General features: G+C 41.0%; 1 protein-coding gene across 2 annotated transcripts; it reads right to left on the bottom strand.

Moving 5' to 3' along the window:
* Positions 1-285: 285 nt before the first annotated feature.
* TMEM139 (transmembrane protein 139) lies at positions 286-5,140 on the bottom strand. Of its 2 annotated transcripts, none has more exons than XM_048295728.1 (4): positions 5,050-5,140; positions 4,648-4,812; positions 3,395-3,703; positions 286-2,111 (listed from the first exon to the last, which is right to left on the bottom strand). In XM_048295728.1, exons 3-4 carry the CDS (start codon positions 3,640-3,642, stop codon positions 1,643-1,645), a joined length of 717 nt encoding a protein of 238 aa, XP_048151685.1. In that variant the 5' UTR covers positions 3,643-3,703; positions 4,648-4,812; positions 5,050-5,140; the 3' UTR covers positions 286-1,642. The 2 variants fall into 2 exon arrangements, with proteins under 2 accessions (XP_048151685.1, XP_048151686.1); XM_048295729.1 differs by lacking the exon at positions 5,050-5,140 and adding an exon at positions 4,957-4,985.
* Positions 5,141-20,984: the final 15,844 nt, after the last annotated feature.

The raw sequence follows: 20,984 nt of genomic DNA on the forward strand, positions 1-20,984 counted from the left end.
TATTTCATTTCTGTTCGCAGACACAGGAGGGAAATGTAAGTAGTGATTGCCATTAAAGAAATCATGTTGCCTTTATCAGCAAGTTTGTCTCTCATAATACTTCCATGATAGAGGTATCATAATTGCTTCATCAATAATGATAATAAAGTAATTCAGCTGTAGATTCAGAAATTGAACTCCTCTCTTTTTTCTAAGCCAAGATTATCAAATAAGAAGAATGTAAGCAAAAGAATGGCTTTGTGGAGTGCTTCTTTTGGGAGGAAAAATTAATGATGCCACCAGGAATTTTTAATGCAGTCCTGTTTATTTATAAACAACATAAAAGATCTTTTTTTTTCTTTGAACTATAAAGAATCAAACAATAAGAAATAATTTATTTGCCTCTAGCCTATGGTTTGATGGTTCCTCATATGAATAAAGATGCAGTCATGTGAGCAAGGCTGTGATGACTGCTGCTCTCCTTCACAGGAGGCTCGGACCACCATTTTTATTTTTTAATTTGGACATTCACCAGACGCAAATGCATCTCTTTTCATGCTGGAGACCACTTTGACACTGCAGAGCTGATCGGTTTAGCTCACCCTTTAAAAAGGCACAGCATCACTGATCAGTGACTGCTAGAACCTGCCTACAGCCTAGAACCGTCATGATGAAGGCCAAATGTGCCTTGGGACTGTTGTCCTCAGGTGCTCTGTGCTGCAGCTGTGACCTCGGCAGACACACTGGACCTTTCCAGAGCCCACAGAGAACTGGAGGAGCTTTGGCCTTTCTGTGCAAGTGCTTGCCATGATGACAATAAAGTGTCTCGTGTTAGAGTACATCTGTAGTACAGCAGAGACATACACCCTGCTGTAGAGCCATGAAGGCTAGTGGTCCAGGCAGAGAATGCTTACATGTGTATGTATCCCATTGCTGGCCTCTCTTGCAGGGGGAAAGCTTATCTCCCTCTTGTCCACCACTGGCTGTGTGGGATGAGATCTTCGTGAACAACCAAAGTCATTTAATGCATACTATCAACCTTTCAACCCTAAGTGACAGGTATCAAGTGGTACCAGCTTCCAGATGCAGTCAGCCACTCTCCCCTCAGTTACAGTCCCATGTAGCACAGTTGAGGATGTGGAGCAGGTGTGGCAGAGGGACAGTAACAAACAGCTTAGACCATAAATTTGTGTTGCTGCAAAACAGCAACTCGAGGACTGCAGGCTTGTTCTCTCTGTAGGGATTTCAGGGTGGCTGATGACCACACAGCACTCAGCAATATTGCTGTTTGCAATGCACAGGCAGATCCTGCTTAGCGTTGTTTCTATTCCTCGCCTTTTTCAGGCAGATTCTTCTGGCTGCATCCTACAGTCCTTCTTCAGAGGTCTTTTGGCAACCTTTTCTCTTCTCATGATTTACTTCTCCTCTCCCATAAAAGTGCATCTCCAGTTTGAGAATGCTGCCATATATAACACAACTTTCCTTACAGAGGTTTTAGGTATCTGCCAGGACAAAGCAGTGTGGTATTGCATTGATTTATATTTCGTGCAAAAAGATTCTAGTAACATCAGAAGCTGGGTCTGTAGTTCAACTCTGGTTCAAAGAATGGTGAAACAAACATTTGCATTTTCAGGCAAAGCAATCTCAGCCATTTACCTGCCCTCTAGGAGCATCCTGTATTGGAGTGAGGGTTTGGTTCTGTATGCATAGAAGGTGAAATCAATCCTAATGCAGAGGGCTGGTGAGCATCTTCAAAGACCTCATCACTGATGGCAATCTCATAAGCAGGTGGTGGAGTGAGTGGCTCCACTGGTTCGAACCTGTCTTCAATATCTTTCTCCTCATGGATGTCCGAAACAAACCGCTGCAGTCTTGGAGGCAGCACCAGCTGCAGCTGCATCCTGGAGCCTGTGTCTGTCTCAGGAATGTGCATTGTGTCTGGTGGCAGTGGCCCCTGGAGAGCCTCCTCCATCATCTCCTGTTGGGCAGAGGATTCAATAACTACATTGTATGGGGGCGGCTCACTCAGCGGCAAGGGCACGGAGCCTGGGTTCGATGTAATTGTCCATATTGCTGGAGCTGACATGGTCATCACCTCCTCGTAGGTGGGCGCTTCGTAGGCAGCGTTCACCCTGTGCCAGAGAGCAAGGCCAGATACACTCGTTATTTTACTGCTTAGTTTATGTTTATAGTACAGATCATGGACTGTAGGGACCATGCTACAATCAAACAATGGAACTGAGGATATCTCATGTGGTATTGCTGTGTAGGATATTCTGCCTCTGAATCAGCTCACCTCTCCAGCCAACTTAATATCTTTCTTACTGATATAGCAAATAGCTCATCCGACCATTTTCCCACACTCCCCAGAGTAAGTGAAGCTACCCATACTGTTCAGTTCAGTGTCCTAGGCTTAACCTGGTGTCCTCCTACCAGTTAAAATTTATTACTAAGAATTGCTAGTTATCTCATGGAATAAAACAGGACCTAATTTTTTTAATACATTAGCTCAATGTTCATTCATTTTTAAGAAGTGAAGAAAATTAAGTACTTTCACTTAGTTTAAACAAGGACTAATTATTCTGTCTTTAAAAGAATTATCTGCAAAGAAAAAATGTTACTTTAGAGACATTTTTCTTTTCAGGTCATATTTTTAAATAAAAAGATACTAATTTTCTTCAAGTATGCCCCCAAACTAGCAAAGCCCAATATAGACTTTTTTAATATGGTCTTTCTAAAAATAAACACTGTATTTAGGAATATCAAGTCATTTATGCATGTGGATAGTGATTATCTGCATTATACAAGGAAGCAAGGCTACAAATAAAGTCCAACTCTTCAAGGACAATAGGCAAACTGGGGTTAGATTGGGCAATGCTGAGAACCTGCAAATGCACATGAAGCCAAAAAGAAGTGGAAATATTCAGAGCATCTAAAAATCAGGGGGTTTATTACTGCCAAGCCGGGATTTTAAGAGTGAAAACACACCCAGTTGCAGGTTTCTCTTAAAGTTTGCCGAGAAACAGTTGCTCTAGATATAAGGTTTATAGAGCTAAACCCAAATAAGATTTGGTATTGCTTCAGCATTTTTTCTTTTTCCTTGTCTGACTCATTGTTTGGAAAGCCTCAATTACTCAAAGAAAAATAAAATGGGCCTGGATTGGTTTAACATTGGCAAGTTTTAGCAAATCAGTTCCCAGGGGGAAGAAAATATATCAAATCATAAAAGGTACAGGACATGTGTGGCACTGACATTTGCAACCTCCACGTCAATAATGAGGGAAAACCACCCGAAAAGAACTTTGGTCTTTGGGAACGGAGTCTGCGTTTGGTGCCTCAGAGGAAGGGCTGCAAAAGGGTGTGTAAAATGGCCAAGAGCGAGGTGAGAAAGAGGAGTAACCAGGTTGCTGCTTACCCTGCTTGGCTTTGCCTGTTTGGAGGTATTTCATTTGCGTCATGCTGGTGTTGATTCCTCAGGTAACACTCGACAAACATACTCAGCAAATAGCCGACCAGGCACACTCCCCCTACCCCGAGGAAGAAATAGCCTACGGGGTTGATGTTAGAGGAAATGGCCAGCATGGTGACCCCGATGAGAAGAGCAGCAGTGAACAGAAGCAGCAAGGTTTGGCGGATGTTCTTCCAGCGTGTCTCTAACCACATGGCAGAAGGGATGGTGGTAGCAGGCACTTGAGAACAGATGGGCACTTAAAGGGACAGACATCTGTGGAAGATGGAACAGTTTTTTCAACATGTAACATGAGCATTTAAATAGATTTATAAGCATTGTGACTGAAGTAAGAACATACACGCTCGAGTACATGCACGTATATCATAAGCCTGGGAAATCTGTGCACACCAATGTAAACATACTAGAATTTCCTGTGTGCGTGCATATTGAATAGCTGGAATACTTGGACACAATTGCAAAACATAAAATGCAGAAATAGACCATCAGCACTTATTACCAGGCATATCTAAAAAGCTCTGGCTTAACAGGGATGCAGATTGAGGTTACTGCAAAAGCAAGACACAGAATAACTTTAAGGGTTAATTCTAGGACATTTGTGCCTTGCATAATGAACATTCAAATACTCATTCAGGTCCCGGAAGAAAAGCAGCATTATTTAATGGGCCTGTCTGCCCTGGTAAATTGAGCATCTAACTTCAGTGTAGCACTAGAGCAGTAATGTAACTTTAGGTTCTGGATATAGCTGGGTATGTGTGCTTTTGTAAAATGTAGGCATTTATTTGAGTATTTGCCTGTATCCTCAGTTCTTTCTCTGCTGATGTGCTTTTTTTTTGCTCTGTTCTCAGACAGGAGAGCCTTTCCTGACCCCCATTCCAAACCCCATTTCTGTGAAAGAGACAGCAGTTGCCACTGTGTGCAGGCAATATGGAATGAATACCAGGGATCTGTGGCATTCAAGAACACCATAATTAAGGAGCTGTCTTGCATGTGTTGTACTAATCTACATCTATCTGGCTGTTTTGGTGAAGACCTCTTTGAAGGAAAAAGCATGACACAATGGGCATATTTTTTATGAATATGCATCTCCAAACAAATACAGTTTTTTATAGCTCCATGTTACATTGTGTGCTTTCTCCTCACTACAGCAAAAATAGTTAAGTGTATATACACAAAAGAAACACATTTTTTCTACTTACCAGAAAGAGGTTTTGGTAGGTACGAGCAGTCATGTTTTAACTTCTCTCCCCATCACAAGAAAAAATGTGCACTGCTGCTTCCCGTTCTGACCCGAGAATAGAACACCAGTTAAAACTCTCCCTTCCTTCTTCTGAGTTTTTCGGTAGGGAGAACAATGAAGATTTCTTTGGAAAATAAAAGTCAGAAACTAGTGAATATGGGAAGATACCAACTGATGGGAAGATCTCATTGTATGAGTTTTGTGTGGGAAAGTAGAATCTCCGTTTTCCAGGTTCTGAATCCAAAGCAGTTTCTAGACGATCACATACCTCCTACTCTTTTGCAGCTCTTCTCGGTCTGCCCCACAAAAGCAGGAAACTCATTAGGAAAGAGGGCGGAGTGAGCAGTGGGGGAGTGCTTACCTGTGTCGTATCTGTTTGGTCTGCTTTACTTCAATGAGAGAAACTGCCCTGAAAATTCCGGGTTTTTCCCCACGTAGCAAAGGAATCTTGATCTCTGCCTCACAAAGCAGGAACAACTGCCTGCCCAGCCCACATCATGTGGCCCACGCATAAATCTATTTATGACTTCTGTAAAATGTAAATTCATATGCTTGTCCTGATCAAGTGCTGTTTGTCAAATGTTGTTTTATGCCCTCTTTGATTTTACAACCAAAAGGGAAAAAAACGGGGCAAGAGGTTATTATTTCACAGAAGGCTGAGTTAAAAACATTTTTACTCCCTGATGTATCTGGGAATGAGAGGTAATGATAAGCAGCAGAACTGAATTAGGTACTGAATTACTTCTGTTATCTGAACCTTTCGTGTGTGTCTGAAAATTAGAATAGAATAGAATAGAACAGAATAGAATAGAATAATTTCAGTTGGAAGGGACCTACATCTACCCCAATTCCCCACCTGCTTCAGGGCTAACCAGAAGCTAAAGCATGTTATTAAGGGCATTGTCCAAATGCCTCTTAAACACTGCCAGGCTTGAAGTATTGACCATCTCTCTAGGAAGCCTGTTCCAGTGTCTGACCACACTCTAGGTAAAGAAATGCTTCCTGACACAGCTTTGAGCCATCTCTACTTGTCCTGTCACTGGATCACTGGGAGAAGGAATCAGCACCTCCCTCTCCCTTTCCCTTCCTCAGGGAGCTGCAGAGAGCAAGGGGGCCGCCCCTCATCCTCTCTTTTCTCCAAACTGGACAAACCCAGAGCCCTTAGCCGCTCCTCACAGGACACACCTTCCAGCCCTTTCACCAGCTTTGTTGCCCTCCTCTGCACACATTCAAAGACTTTCACACCCCTCTGAAGTGGCGGCGTCCAGAACTGTTGCCAGCACTCCGGGTGAGGCTGCGCCAATGCTCCCATGAGTCCTTCTCTATTCACAAATAGCAAGTCTAGGAGGGCATCTTTATTAGTTGTCTCACTGAGTATCTGTGACAAGAAGTTATTTCCTGCAAACTTCAGGAATTTCCTAGATGTGCTCATCTAAGCAATTTGTTATTCCCAGCTGATGTCTGGGAAGTTGGAATCTTCCATAGGGGTAAGGGCTGCTGATCAAGAGATTTCTCTTAAATGTCCTTAGAACTCATCAGTGCTTACCTCACTGTAAGTTCTTGAACACTACAGGATGAATTATCTCCAGGAGCAGGCTGGAGCTCATGGTTGGGTGTCTGTAACAGGAAGATGCACAACTGCTAAATGTTTATTAATAGTATTTAGTTTGGAAGTTTAGACCAACAAGAATCACATGAGGTTTAACAAAGATAAATGTAAAGTCATGCAGGGACAGAATAATCCCAAGCAGCAGTACAGGCTGGGGCCAGACTGACTGGGATGCAGCTCTGCTGGAATAAACTTGGTGGACATGATGAAAGGGAAGCTCAACAGGAGTCAGCAGTGTGCCCTTGAAGCAATGAAGGTAAACTTGTGTCCTGGGCTGCATCAGTACGAGGGTAATGAACAGATCAAGGGGTGGGATTATTCTGCGCAGCACTTGTTAGGACATACCTGAAATATTGTGTACAGTTTTGGTCCCCCCAGTTTGGATGTGATCTGAAAAACTGGATATGATCTGGTGAATGCTTTGAGGGTTGGAGAACTTTGACAACTTAAAAAGGTTGGATTTGTACAGCCAAGAGGAGAGAAGGCTTGGGCAGGTGGTGAGTGTCTACTCAGAGTTTTCTAAGAGTAGTAGGTAGTTGCAGAGAGGAGGGAGGGAGTCTTCATGAGAGTACATGGTGACAGCATAAGAGGCAACAGGAAAAAGGGTAAGTGCCTCTAGATATAATAAAAACAGTCTTTAATGTGAAGACAGCAAAATGCCATTACTTGCCCAGAGAAATGGAGGAATCCTCTTGACTGGAAATACTCAAGACAGAGCTGAGTCCAGGGCCCAGCTTTCAGTAAGAGGTTGGATCAGATCATCTGCCTTTCCAGCCTAGACTTGTCAGTGTTTCTATGTTTTGAATATTTTCTCCTTATAATTGCCTTTTTGGCTGCTGACAGATAAAGGACCTTTAGCTTTGATTGTTGTCCATTCTTTGCTTTCAAGAGAATTCTTTTGAAGAGGGCAGACTTAACACCCACATAAAGGGGAGAAAGTCAGGATTCTGGTGTGTAGCATGTCATTTTGCAAGGCTATTATTTAGATGGAAAATATGATTTCCGTTTTGGGTTGGCTGGTGTTGAGAACACCTTAACTGCTAAGGAAGATTTGAGAAAACTGTTTTGACAGCCTCTTTACACAGGCATCATGACTGACCCATGGTGGAATCTGCACATGTCGGTACAAACAGCAACTACCTTCTAATCAGTGTAGCTGGTGGTTGTTAGAAACATTCCTCAGAGAGAAAAGATTTATATCCTACTGATTTGAGGAGGTAATTAAAGTTATTCCTCCTGCCTGTTCTGTATTTCCTCCTGTCCTCCTTTCAGTGATTCAGTGCTCAGGTGATCTCTTGCTGAACCAGCCCAGCCATCTCAGCTAGTGGGAAAGTACTTACATTTTTCCAAAGTGAATTTACTTGACTTAATCTACTCGTTGTATCATCTAACCATTAGTTCCCCATTAAAGGGAAGCAATAGGAATGCATAGCCAGAGTGGTGGAGGAGAAGGGAGGAAGAGTGGGAATAATTTCCAGGGCTGTAGTGGCTGTCATTTGATTGACTTGACCCAAACCATTGGAGTAGAAGGAAATTCCTCCTTTTTGGATGGAGTAAGCCCACAGAAAGGTGTAGAATCTAAGACTCATTTTTTACTCAGCAAAGCCTGTTAGATGTATCATGGATTACCAGCTCAGCCTGATGACTTTAGACAGCTCCTAGCTCTGGTATGTACACTGACTACTGTCCAAAGGCCCCAACAATCTGACCATTGTTGAATCCCCCTTGTTAGTTCCTATAGAAGGCACTTCAGCTGTGTGGAGGGAGCTGAGGCACTTTGCTTGTCTGCACATTCTCCTGTGGGGAGCAGGCACTGCTTTGGGGCTGGATCTTTTTGCTAAGTTAATAGAAAGTCAGAAAGGTGAATAAATGCTTCATTATTTGGTGGAAAACTACTTCTGTGATTGGAAAGGCTGTATTTGATTTGTGGATAGATAGAAAGATGTTGGTTTTGCTGACAATCTGTATAGTAGTTTTGATAAGTGCACAATTTTAAAAAATACTCTTAGTTATGAAATATCAGGATGAAAAAGGCTAGAAATGGTAGGTCTTTTTGAATTGGTTGTTGTTCGTATTGATTGCATCAGTTTATTTCTGTTGAAGTTCAGAGTTCAGTAACTCCTGTAGAGTTTACCCATGCAGTTCATGGATGACTGTGCTGAATCTTTAGGAATTATTCCTGTTTATTTACAAGCACGCATAAAACAACAGTACTTTATGATGCAGCTGTGTGTGCATTAGTTGAACATGTTTATAATGTGACACATACTGCTTTATTGGTCTGAGGATACAAAGCAGGATAAATTCCTGTGAACTAACCTTTGCAATATGTTTTCTAGCAGAAAAGTGCTTCTACATGAGGCCTTTTAGCATTTCTGAAGGACTTCGGAAATTTTTATCTGTCTGCTGTTATGGTTCTCTCCATAGTCTGGTTCAGACTGTCACTGGGATCCCTAACAAAGAAAAATTGATCACACAGCTGCATCAAGAAGTCTCTGGTGATTAAAAGGCACAGAAAATGTAGTGGGGCTTGGGTAAGGCCTGAGAGATATCACTCTGCAGGGTTTGTTAAACAAGGTGTTGAAGCCTGGGAGAGTAAACAAGGACATTTATCCTGCCATCCTAAACTGTCTCCCTTTCATGTGCAGTAGAGATTTTTTTTTTTCAGAAAGCTTTCTGTTCTTTGTTGTTTGGTCATACTGTGGGAACCTTCATTTAACAGTATATTTCTTCAGTTAGGATCGTGAATTTATTTTTTTTATTCTTTCTTTGTTTCTTCCAGTATCTTGTTGTCAGCCTCTAGGAAGCATTTCACCTTTCCCCTGTTTCATCTCACTATCTACTCAACCTCCTGCCCCAACTGCTACTAATTAACTTAGTACCTACAGTAAGCTCAGTTATCAGCTTGGTATGCAGAGAAGCTTGCTTTATTCCCAAGGGCTTGTGACGTGCACGATTAATCTGACTGTAATCGCTAAGTCTGTTCTTCCCCATAACCTTGTCCTGAGCAATTTCTGAGAACCTGAGCAAGTACTGGGGACAAAGTGTTACTGAGCCACCTTTTCCAGTCTTGTCTGTCTATTCTTTTGTCCCCCAGGTTTTACATAGTCACTTTTGTGACTAAGCAAATTGCATCACTGCATTTTATCTAGAGAGATCATGGGGCAGTCATAAACTCTGGTTGATGTTTCTGGTCAGTTTAATGTTTTAGGCAGGAGAAAGCAAAACCCCAAGGAAAGCGAAATGCCTATGCTTGGATATTCAAAATATGTATGTAACTTTGGAAAAACTGTTTGTGTTTGACCTGCCAGAGCGTAATGGTCATACACTTCTTGGGAACTGACAATCTCTGTTTCCTTCCAGTTTATTCCAGTTCTTACAGGACAGTGATTGGAAGTTATATGCGTAGTCACTGTGTGGTGGGGTTTTTTTGGCATGGCTGTCTTCTACCTGCAGTGGCTTTTCTCTGTAGATCAGGGATGAGATGTGGTCACAGAAGGACTGATATTACACAGAGAGCTTCTACTGCTACTATTAATTCCTCAGCTGTCTTAAGGATGCCTGAAAAGCATAAATGTACAGAGATTTATTACCACTGTCCTAGGCCCTAGGGTATATCACCGTGTCCCGCAGCCATGGGGAGGAGGAGGAGAGAAGATCCAGCAGGCAGGAATTGTGCAGCAAGATTGATTTATTTAATTATTTTACAAACTCTTTTATAGACTTTTTTCTTCATAGTCTAATTGGACAAAGGATCAGCCACCCCTTGGGGGTGATTGGCTAAAATCCTAAAACATCCATTGTCAAAATATTTTCCTACTGTACTATAAACAAGACTTTTCAAGGCTGCAGGTGTTTGGTTGTTTACATAACTCTGCTCCTCTTCTGTGTGAGAGAAAAATCTCTCACGGGCTTAGAAAATAGCAAGAAAATCCTTGCTAGCAGAATTCTTGTATCCACAGAGATTGAGTCAGAGACAATTGTTATGTTGTGCAGAACTAAAGGATTTCTCTTTTCTGAAAGTGGGGAGTCACATTTAAGATGTGAAGTGTTTTCAGGGCTGTCTGCACACCTTACATTCCTAAGTATTTAAAATTAACAAAGCAGCACCTCCTTTTCCTGCCGGGAGAGGAACAGAAAAGAAACAAGCATTTACCAAGATGATATGAGGGGTTTTATATCCTCTTACAGACTTTTAAACTCACTCACATCAGGTTTTGCTTTTTCTCTGGGGAAAAAAAAAAAAAAAAAGTGAAGTCTAGAAACTTCCTCATCTTTTTGTTCTGAGTTCTCCTTAGGGCAAGCACTTTAAAATTGTGAGGTTTCATTAGCACTGGTAAAACTTTCTGCAGCTGGTTTAGTTTAATAATAGAGCCCAGCCGGGTCTAAATTATTTACTTTTTGCTGGAAGACTTTCTACACTTGTGTAGAATCTGCACACTGCAGTACTTCTACTGAGATGTTACTGTATGTGGGATTTAAATTAGCAGTACGCACTTCTCTGAAGAATTCCACCCTGGTGACTGAAATGCTACTAAATGGAACACTACAGTGACCTCTCCTCTCTTGCTAATTTAGAGATCCTAATGTGGATCAGACAGAGGACAAAATGGCTGTGACTAAATGTCAAGAAGGAGGGCATTTAAAATCCTACTGCCACAATATGGTGAAAGAATCACGTGGAATACTGTGGAAATTTCCATAGTGTGGAAAGAGCAAGTGAGCAGAAAGAAATAGTTGTAAGATGAAACTAATGACTCAATTGAGAATAGTTAAAAGAACACAGGAAGATAATTTGCTGTCATTCTAGACTGTACTAGGTGTCTCTGGAAAGAAGAGAAAATAAAACCTGTGTGTGCTGAGCAGCTTTACTGTGGAACATTCCTTTTCTCCAGACATAATTTCACCATTCTAAAATAGGAAAGTTTTCAGCCAAAGGACATGAGATGCAGTGAGAAAAGTTAATGTGTAATTGCCGCAGAGTTTCTGTTCCTTATCTTCCTCCCTGGTCCTAGCGACATGTTCTTGCTGCTTATGTTGCCAAACCTGTTATATGCTGGAGCCCTCCCTGACATGTTCGGAATTGCTAACACGGCATAAACAAGTAAAAAGGGAAAAAATGCTATTTTCTCTTGTGTCAATACACTAACAGTCACAAAAACATGCAGGAAGCACCAGTATGGCCACAGGAGAGGGGAAAGGACCTCATAGCCTATTTCTGTGTTGAAGAAAGGGGGATGCCCTTTTCCTTTCAACAGCATTAGATGGTTTTTGCTAGGGAATCACACACAAAATATTTGGGAATTACCACCCAACAGTAAAATACAGTATACTTGGGTTGGAATTCAGCGACTATGCAACTCACTGTGGACTAAAACATAATAGACATGAGAAGATGAGAAAGAGGTTGAAGTGCCTGTTGCAGAATGTAGATTCCTGAACAGGAATTTGGCATCGTTTCCTGTCACTAGTGGGGCCCACAGTGTCTCTCCATAAGGTGCTCCTACATTCCTATTCTATAATGTTGCACTTTCTTCAGATTTTTTCAGTGAATAGTGGGGTGGGAGAATGGGGAAATTGTTGCCGGACAGAGAAATCACTTAACTATTTTATTGATGAGTTGTGCTTAGGAGAAGAAGAGTACACTGCTGTTATTGGTACTGGTCCCTCTCTGAGTGCTGTGCTTTGTAGCAAATATAGCACAGAATCCCACATGCTCCTTGATGCCTGTTCTCAGCCTAAGGTGCTCATAGTCTAAAGCAAGTGTGACAAAGCCACAGAATAATTTACCTATGGAAGACCAGACAAAGATTACCTAGTATGAAAAGAAACTCTAAGAACGAAAAGAAAAATTAATAAAATCTATTTTAGTAAAGATAGGTTTTGCCTGAAAACTAGATCTATAACTGGAATCCTTTTTTTTTTTCTTCATTAGATATTCTCCACTCAAAGGCAACACTGTTTCAGCCTAGTTTTACCACTAGCTTTCACTGCACTTCGCTCCAGCCACGTACCATAAAGGCAGCACACCTCAGAGAGAGGAAACTCAATCTGGTTCCTTTTTCTGCCTCAAGAAAAATGGGTATTATATTTCAGTTACATCCCTGCAAATAGGCATTCACAGGAGTCAGTGAAAGAGCAAATATGTAATTTTATGAAAGCAAATAGTCACATGAGCTGAAAGGAACATAGTTTTTATCTTGGCATGGTTCCTCATTCTGAGCTGTCAGTTTATTTAGTGATACAGCCAGGTTTTGTCCAGTTCTGGCATGGATTTGCATTCCTAATGGACACTGCCAAATTAGCAAGAGCACATGATAATGCATTTCTGGTATGTGCCATTGTCATGCCTTGTAGTGTTGCAGTTTGTATGGCATCTGCATTGTCACTCTGGTACATTCTAGAATGTCATTGTGACAATGTTTCAGATGTTTGTTCCTGTGGGGGCAAACGACTGTTTCCAAGGTCAACCATCAGCTGCAGGGACAGCGTCATAAAAGCAGCACACCACATCACTGCCAGTCCAGCCTGCTCCTTGTAAATTAGCACTGTGAAAGCAAGACACCACCTTTTGCTTTCTCCTGAGGCAGCAGCAGTAGTGATCCTGCAACTCCTATTGTTTGTGAAGGGGAACTCTGCATTATCAAGGCTTCTGTTGCTGAGAGATAGCTTTCTAGTTCACCGTAGGCAACAAAAAACCAGGACACTCAATATGCAGAATCAACTGCATATCTGGTTGAAGTGACGGCTTTGAGAATTTATTAATGGTGATGAGTGTGTAAGTCTGCTTGTTCCACACTGTACCGGTTTCATGAGAAAGCGTTGACTGGTTGCAAAGGGTCTTTCTGTGAAAATGAGAAGATTGCCATGGAAGGGAGAATTTCAGGGTGAAGTGATCATAGTTTGTGGACATTTGTGTTGAAGCGAAGTCATATTTGATGCTGAAGATGATCCTTGTGATGGTGCCTCTGTTTCTTGAGAAGAGTTGCTAGTTTAGTGGCTATTGGCAACCTCTGATTCATAGAACTATTCTGTGAAATCCCTTGCAGATGAAAGATGTCAGAGTGAGTCATGAGAAGGTGTTAACTATTTGAAAAGCTCTCATTGACACTTGGTGTATGAGAGATCATAGTCTTGGCTGAAGAGATTTCTTTGACTATATTGGCAGTACTGATGAGGTATATATTCTCCTTCACTGCCTGCTCTGTTCCTGCCTGCTTCCTCCAAATATTGTCTTCTTTGATTAAAAATAAAAGGATAATAGTCTTTTATCAGTATCACCATCATATGACCCTTTACTTCTCACATTTGAATGTGTGCCAGTATGTGACACCCAGAGCTCTCACAAGTTTCCAGCCTACACCTGCTTGAGATCCATTGATATTGACAAAATCTCCAGGTTCCCATTAATATTGATGAAGTTTCCAAGTTTCTGATACATGGTGGTGCTCCTTTTACTCAGATTCTCCTCCTGATGAAGCTACTCAGCAACAACTTTCACCATCACCAAGACTTCCTAAATTTGTACTTCAGGCACTGTTACGGCATGGACATTTGGCCATCTGAAGAAAAGATAAAGGGCCTCCATGATGAGAGCTGACTCCTCTGCTTCCTTGGCAATATTTTGTTCACCTGCTGTTTTTAAATGATATTTGCAAATTAGGGGACAGGGCAGAATGAGGATTGTATGGAGATGAACTGATTTTCAATTTCCTATGAGCACTGTAAAGGCCAGATGATTTTTATTTATGCAAAATCCCTGACAATTGTTTGCTTGTATTGAGGACTGCATGTCTTGCTTCTGCTTGCTGCTTTCCTCTTGCAATCCTACCCTGAAGTGTCGTTCCATGGCAGCCCAGCTACGGTGAACTTCATGAAGCCTGCCTCACAATTTCTAAAATTCTGAACCTCAAGTACATGAAACTGGCACCATCAGTATCTGCCATGTCAACACACTTCCATTATGGGGCTGGAGAAGGCAGAGATATGTTCATTTCCAAAGAAAGGCTTGGTACAGAGATTATGTTTATGCTCCTATTTTATATTTCGTTAATTTGGAGGGCGAATATTTTTTCTTACAAGTTGTGCTGAAACTAATAGGACAAACAAGCAGTGTGGAATTTGGCTGTAAACATGTTTCAAAACAAAACAAAGACAAAATCAAGGCTTCTTGTGAATTGTGGCTCTCTAAATGGAGAAGTTTTGGCTAGAAATTGCCATAGTAAGAGGTTTTTGTGGTAGGTCAGCAAGAAACAGTGGAAATGGAACAGCTTGAAGAACATATACAAAATGCTGAAAAATCAAACCTGACATTCTCCAGATTAATACTGGATGTATGCTCTTGAATGAGCCAAAGGGAAAAGAAATTACTATTTTGGGGTGATAGATGAGAGACTGGTATTAAAAACAACAAGGCTGTGGTTAGGTGATCTCCCACATTTGACATGCCTATGCAAAACTCTTCAGGATGAGAGAGTTGTTGTTGCTGATCCTAAACTCTCTGGTCTGGCTGTTGACCCTTCTGAGTTATCTCCATAGCATTCACACCAAGCCAGCTGGGCTGGTTAGTTGAGCACTAACAAAGTGTAAATATTTACTGCCTAACAAATCTAACTTCTCTCTTTTTGGTAGAGTCCCACAATTGATTATAGCTCTGCATTTCATTCCACAAATATATTTAGATCAGTATATATAAATATATTTATCAATTCTTAATATTCTTTGAGAAGGAAGGAAACATCTTTCCCTCCTTTCATTACATTTTAGTTTGTGCAGCTCTACTTGCTGTTAAAAGATTGCTGTATTTTCCCTGTTCCCAGTTTTCTGTCACCAAAGCATTGCTGGCATTCTTTATTTCAGGTCTACAATTTATTGAAGACCACTTGCTTGCTGAGAATGCCTGAATGCCTTTTATCCCATGCTCTGCTGGTTTGGGCTGTGGTAGAGTTAATTTTCTTCAAAGTAACCATGACACATGATGGAGCCTGCTGTCCTGGGAATGGTTGAACACCTGCTTGCCCATGGAAAGCAGTGAATTAATTCCTTGTTTTGCTTTGCTTGTGTGTGCAGACTCTTTACCTATTAACTGTCTTTATCTCAACCCATGTGTTTTCTCACTCTTACCCTTTTGATTCTCTCCCCCATCCTGCCACAGGGAAGTAAGTGAGCTGATTTCACTGCAATCTACTAGGATTATTTTTACTGTAGCAGTTCAGCTCTCCGCAGTCTGGGAATTCTACTGGATTCTTACTAACCAAGGTGCTCTATGCAGGCTGATTTTCCAGTGGTGCTTGTCCTCTTAGTGCTATCCAGGCCACTGACGTGCTTAACAAACTGGCCACAGAATATTTTTTTTTTTTTTTGGTCATTTAAGTTTGATGTGGAAACACTGTTTTGTGAGACATGTTGTTTGATAGTACTCCTAAATGTTTAGGGGGCACTTGTCTGTAACAAGTAAACTTGAAGCCATAGATTCCATTTTAACTGCTTAGCTGACACACAGAATATATGTATTTGATAAATGCATGTGTACCTATAATGCACAGCCCACACATGCCACATAGAACTGTATCCTAGTGTGATATGTACTGTGCAAACACATTAGGACACATATTTAACCATTCACAGAAGCAAAATGTCCCCCACATTCCTAATTAATAGATTTTCTAAGTATTTAGGGTTAGTGTATGGTTCCTAAATGTAGACACTTTCTTACTGCATCTCATGAAGTGATTCTTTTTAAGTTGTTACGTATTCCAAGTATTTGTCAAAGCAAGTATCACCTGTTCTCTGCTGTTGTACATGCTTACACTACTGGACCCTCCTTATTCTCTGTGCGTCCTTATTGATTAAGAAATAAATGATCCATTATTTTGTGTCCTAATGCTCTTCATAAACCACCCTCACTGTTTACCAGGTGGCTTGTTGATGTGGAATAATTGCTAGGTGCTTTCCAGTGAAATTCTAGTTAGTAATTAATTGTGAACAGTCTGCACTTCGTTTGTTTACTGTCCTGATTCCTGTAAGTAACGATGTCCTTCCCTTGCCCTGACTGGAGAAAGATACTGTATCGAAGGCTTTTCTTTGATTGTCGAATAGTGGGAAGGAAGAGGGAAACAAGGAGATTGTTCCTGTAACTGGCACTGACTTCTGATTCGGGTAATCTCAGATCAAATTCCAGTTGCTACAAAGCCTTCAGCCGTGACTTTATGCAAATCCTTTCATTCATTGCAGGTCTCTCGGAGAATGTACTCTTAAAATGGGGACTGACTCTTATTTTGTGCCTTGGAAATAGGGCCAAGATTTTCCTGAGCTAGCTCGCATCCTCCTTCAATGAAAAAAAAAAAAAAAGAGAATAGAAATGTTTCACTGAAGTACAAATGTTTCACTGAAATAGATAATTTCTCGGTATTTCAGGTGTTGATCATGTCTGAGAAATTGTCAGCACGACCCCCGCCTGTATAAATGCGCCGGGGGTGTAAGTCCTGTTGAGCGTCCCTGTTCGGGCACAGCAGCCTGTTGGCGGGCGCCCCGCTCCCGCTCCCGCTCCCGCTCCCGCTCCCGCTCCCGCTCCGCAGCGGATCGTGCCGTCCACACTAATCAGCACCGGCTCCCGTTATTAAAGGGGCCGCCGCACCGTTCTCATTTCCCAGAGGAGGGGGCCCGGGTGTTCTGTCCCCGGGGATTCCGCAGCTCGACTTGGTCTGACGGGGCTGCTCCCGCCACCCTTTGTGCTGCAGGCAGCTTTAACCCCTTCTGCGCCCTTCAGAGTTGCAGGAGATGTTTGTGGGGAATAATCCCAGCTGGTCCAGATTATCTGGACAGAGGGAAATTGCACCTTTATCCCTAATTCTGCAAAAGAAGCATATTTGTCTGATTGCCTTTTCATGCAGGCATTCCTCTGTTGTCCTCATCTGCACTGCATCCCGTTCTGACCTCCCTTCCTTCTCATCCTATGTATCTTTCTAGCAGTCAGTGCCACAAAAAAATCTTTGTCTGTGCTTCCTGTCCTTTTGTTTGGATTAAGCAGCTCTTATTCCCCATGTTTGAATACCATTTCATCACTGCAAATTGTTAAACTTGTTGATCCAACCCAGGCAAGGCCCGTATCTTCACCCTTGTGCTTTCCAGCCTTTCCTCGGTCTAATGACTTGCCTCTCTGCTGTCCATCAATCGGTTTTAACATGACCTTGGCAATTCTTTCACTTCTCTGCCTTGATTTCACATGTAATTCACGGATGTGAACTCTTTGTATATTCAGATATCACTGCTTTTGAAGGACGGGGCTTACTGAGAGTGTCGAGAGTTTTCCTTTGTTAAATTTATTAGTTAAAGCCAATTATGAAGTTAATGGTGCAGTAAAGCCTAGAAGTGAGTCCTTTCTCTTAACCATGATTATTATATAGATACTGCAGTACTGTTTGCAAAATATGGTCTTTAATTAGAGTGCGTTCCTCTGCTAGAGCTGTCCTCACATCTTGTGTTTTCCATCTCCCTGAGTTATCCTCTTGTTGCATCCCTGTGATGTATGTCCAGGGCAAGACTTGCTGGATGATACAAACTCTGATTATCCAAGTACTTTCACATATGCCAAGAAAATTTTTACCTGCTGAATGATTAGAGAACTTGATTTCTGGGTGGAAGACATTGGTGAAGAATTTTGACTTGCTTACGATCTGATACACTGAAGAACTTGAAGCTCTTACATATTGCGCTGAAATGATGAACTTTGAGCTTTTGAACACTTTATGCCATGGATTTTCTATCATGCAGTGAATAAAACCATAGAATAAATTAGTATGAAAAGGTCTCATTTAGGTCAATTACTGTGCACAAAATGGTCAGCTTCAAAGCTAGAAGGGCCTTGTATATACATTTTCTGAAGATCTCCAAGAATGATATTACGCAGTCTCTCTCAGCACTTCTCAGTACTGAATCAACCTCATAGGAAGAAGAAAAGTTTCCTTGAATACAGCTGAAATTTTCCTTGGTGCAACCTGAATGTTGTCACTTGTCTTTCTGCTGTGCCTACAGTGAGGAACGTAGATGTCACTTCTGTGGAGGAGCTGTTTCATCTTTTCTGAATTGTGGCCATTCCAGTCATCTCTGAAATCAGCAAGTAATCCCATAATTTCCTTCCTAATGAATTTTCCCTGTTGATAAATATCCAAAGTTATACTGTCAAAATCCCCCCAATTCATACAGTACTGACAGACAGATAAACTGATAAATATTTCTCATATAATTAAGTTTTACTAGCAGGCAACTTTGCTCAAAGCTTGAAAATAAACTGAGTTGTTATCTAAGGGCTCTGCTGAGAGATTGATACTGCACTGTCATGGGCCAGTTTAAAATTCAGTTGCTTGCAAAGGAGTCCTGCCATATCCCGTTTCCATCACTGGCCACTTGTTCCAGTCCCCTTAATTGCACCAGCACTGGCATTCAGGATGCCATCTGGATCCACTGGCTGATCAGAGTGGGCCTCTCCTCTGTCAGCATGGCATGCAGGCAGCTCAAGCTGTTTATACAACTGTACTGATGGACTCAGAGCTCTGTTTCCTTTTTCTGACCCTGGGCGATAGTGAGGGTCAGTATCTCTGTGCCAGTTTATTCTTATGGGGAACACTGCTAATAACAGGAACCAATATCAGTAATGTATTGTGAGATACTCAAATAAAGGTGGCAAGGAAATGTGAAGTGTTAGTATTTATATGGAAACAATTTATTCTACAGTCTTTACAGACATATGGGAAGACCCAGTCAGTTTATAATCTAAGGGTGACTTAAAGATTTGTATAAATGGCAGGATGTTATAATTGTATTGATTAGGTTATGAATAATACTAATTTTGAGTATATAATACTAATAATACTAAATCATATATAGTATATAAATTGTATATATATAGTATATAAATTGTATATTGTATATAATACAAATAATACTAAATTTTAAGATACCAAAATAGTCATACAATTAGTCCAAATATGAGTCTAATATTCAGAAAAAAGTGTGTAAATCTATGTTCCTATATCTGTAGGTAGATGCACAGGTATTGATATTTGCTGCTTACTGAAAAGCCAAAAATGACTGCTTTTCTAATATTTACAATGCTGATTTTCTTTTATTGAGTTTTACCATGTCTTGTTCTTAATCTACTTTTCTGGAAATAAAGCACACTTTAGACAGTCTGTCTGTGCATGTATAACATTATCCCTTTGTAACTTCTAGAATAGTTACCTTCTACCAAAATGAGGGTATCAAGGTCTCAAAGATAATCTGTTGATTTGATTTTTCTTAAAATTATGTTCTGATAATTTGATAATTATCTCTTTGATAATTATATCAAAGAGAATTTTTTTCCTGTTACTTCGGATAAAAGGTTCCTATAAATTTAATTAAAATAGTCAACTGGGAAAAAAGATCCAAAGGAGGTAAAGGTATCAAAGTGAACCTCATCAAAGATTCAGCACAAGAGAAGGGTCTTGTAAGTGCTCCAGCAGACTGAATTAGAGTTCTTGGACCTGGAACAACTGCACAAAACAAATCTTTGGAAAATTTGTTGTTGTTCCATCTGTAGAACTTGGTGGTTCCAATGCTCACATGAAAACAAAAAGGTGATGACTTTATCTAAAATTAAATATTTCCAGCCTGCAGAATTGTGGAGAAATGCTTGACAAAGCTTGATCTGTAGAGTTTCGAAAACAAGAAGATAATTAAACACAATCCCAGTGCCCTCTTAAAAAGAGTTGCTGGTTTTCAGGAGTTTTACTCACAATTGTGGTTGCAATACCAACATTTTCTATTAGGCATTTTATTTTTAATGCAATTTCAGGAAACTCTTTACTACTTCTGGTAAAATTCCTGCAGACATTTTTTTTCAAAAGATGGGAAAAGTTAAATAGGGCAGAAAAGCCTTGATGACCTGCTATTTGAGCATCCTAGTGTGGTGGGGTTTTTATTTGTGGTGATTCTGCCACAGCTATGGTCGTGGGAAGAATTGACAGAACAAATTACTGTGATGTTTGAGATGACACAGCAGGAGGGTGCCCCAGCAGACTGATGGGACCAGGATGATTCAGGGTGAGTTACTCCTGTGCGAAATGGAGTGGTTAATTTGTCCTGGGACTTGAACCTAATTTTGCTGTGAGGCAGGTCTAGAACATTCACCCAGTTGTGGGTAGTAGCCCTCTACAAAGGCAAAATGCTTTAAACACCTTGACCTAGGTCTGCCAGAACTCATTTTACCTTTGCCGAAGACTGGTACCACATAAGAATCCTTTAATTATCAACAACAATTGTGACTGAACAATCATTCCAACCCACAGGTCCGTCTCATGACTCATGATTTCCAAAAGCATTTACAGAAAGTACCATGTCATCCTGTCCCCTTAAATTATCCTCTCCCAGTGCCTTTGCTATGGGACTACATCAGTACTACGTAATCAGGTTTCAGATTTTTCCAGTCTTCTACTTTCCCTTCCTACTCTGATCTTATACACATAAATTCGCATAACCCAGTTCACTGTCACCAAATAACTGTCATTATACTTGAGAGGACTAGAAAAATGTGCTTTTCTATGGTAAAAAAAAGCAAAACCCCTCTCTCATTTGTAAAGGTCATCCCTGCAGGTCTGGGATTAGAAGCACAGGGAGCAGGATGTGGATGTACAGAGCTGCCTGTCTTC

Source organism: Corvus hawaiiensis, chromosome 2, assembly GCF_020740725.1.
Source record: "Corvus hawaiiensis isolate bCorHaw1 chromosome 2, bCorHaw1.pri.cur, whole genome shotgun sequence".
In the NCBI taxonomy this organism is placed as follows: domain Eukaryota; kingdom Metazoa; phylum Chordata; class Aves; order Passeriformes; family Corvidae; genus Corvus; species Corvus hawaiiensis.

Bases quoted from the DNA above. Each gene is read 5' to 3' on its own strand.
- TMEM139 (XM_048295728.1), bottom strand. From the start codon at position 3,642: ATGTGGTTAGAGACACGCTGGAAGAACATCCGCCAAACCTTGCTGCTT. The intron at 2,112-3,394 runs GTAAGCAGCAAC...TCTCTGGCACAG, and splicing joins AACAGGCAAAGCCAAGCAGG to GGTGAACGCTGCCTACGAAG.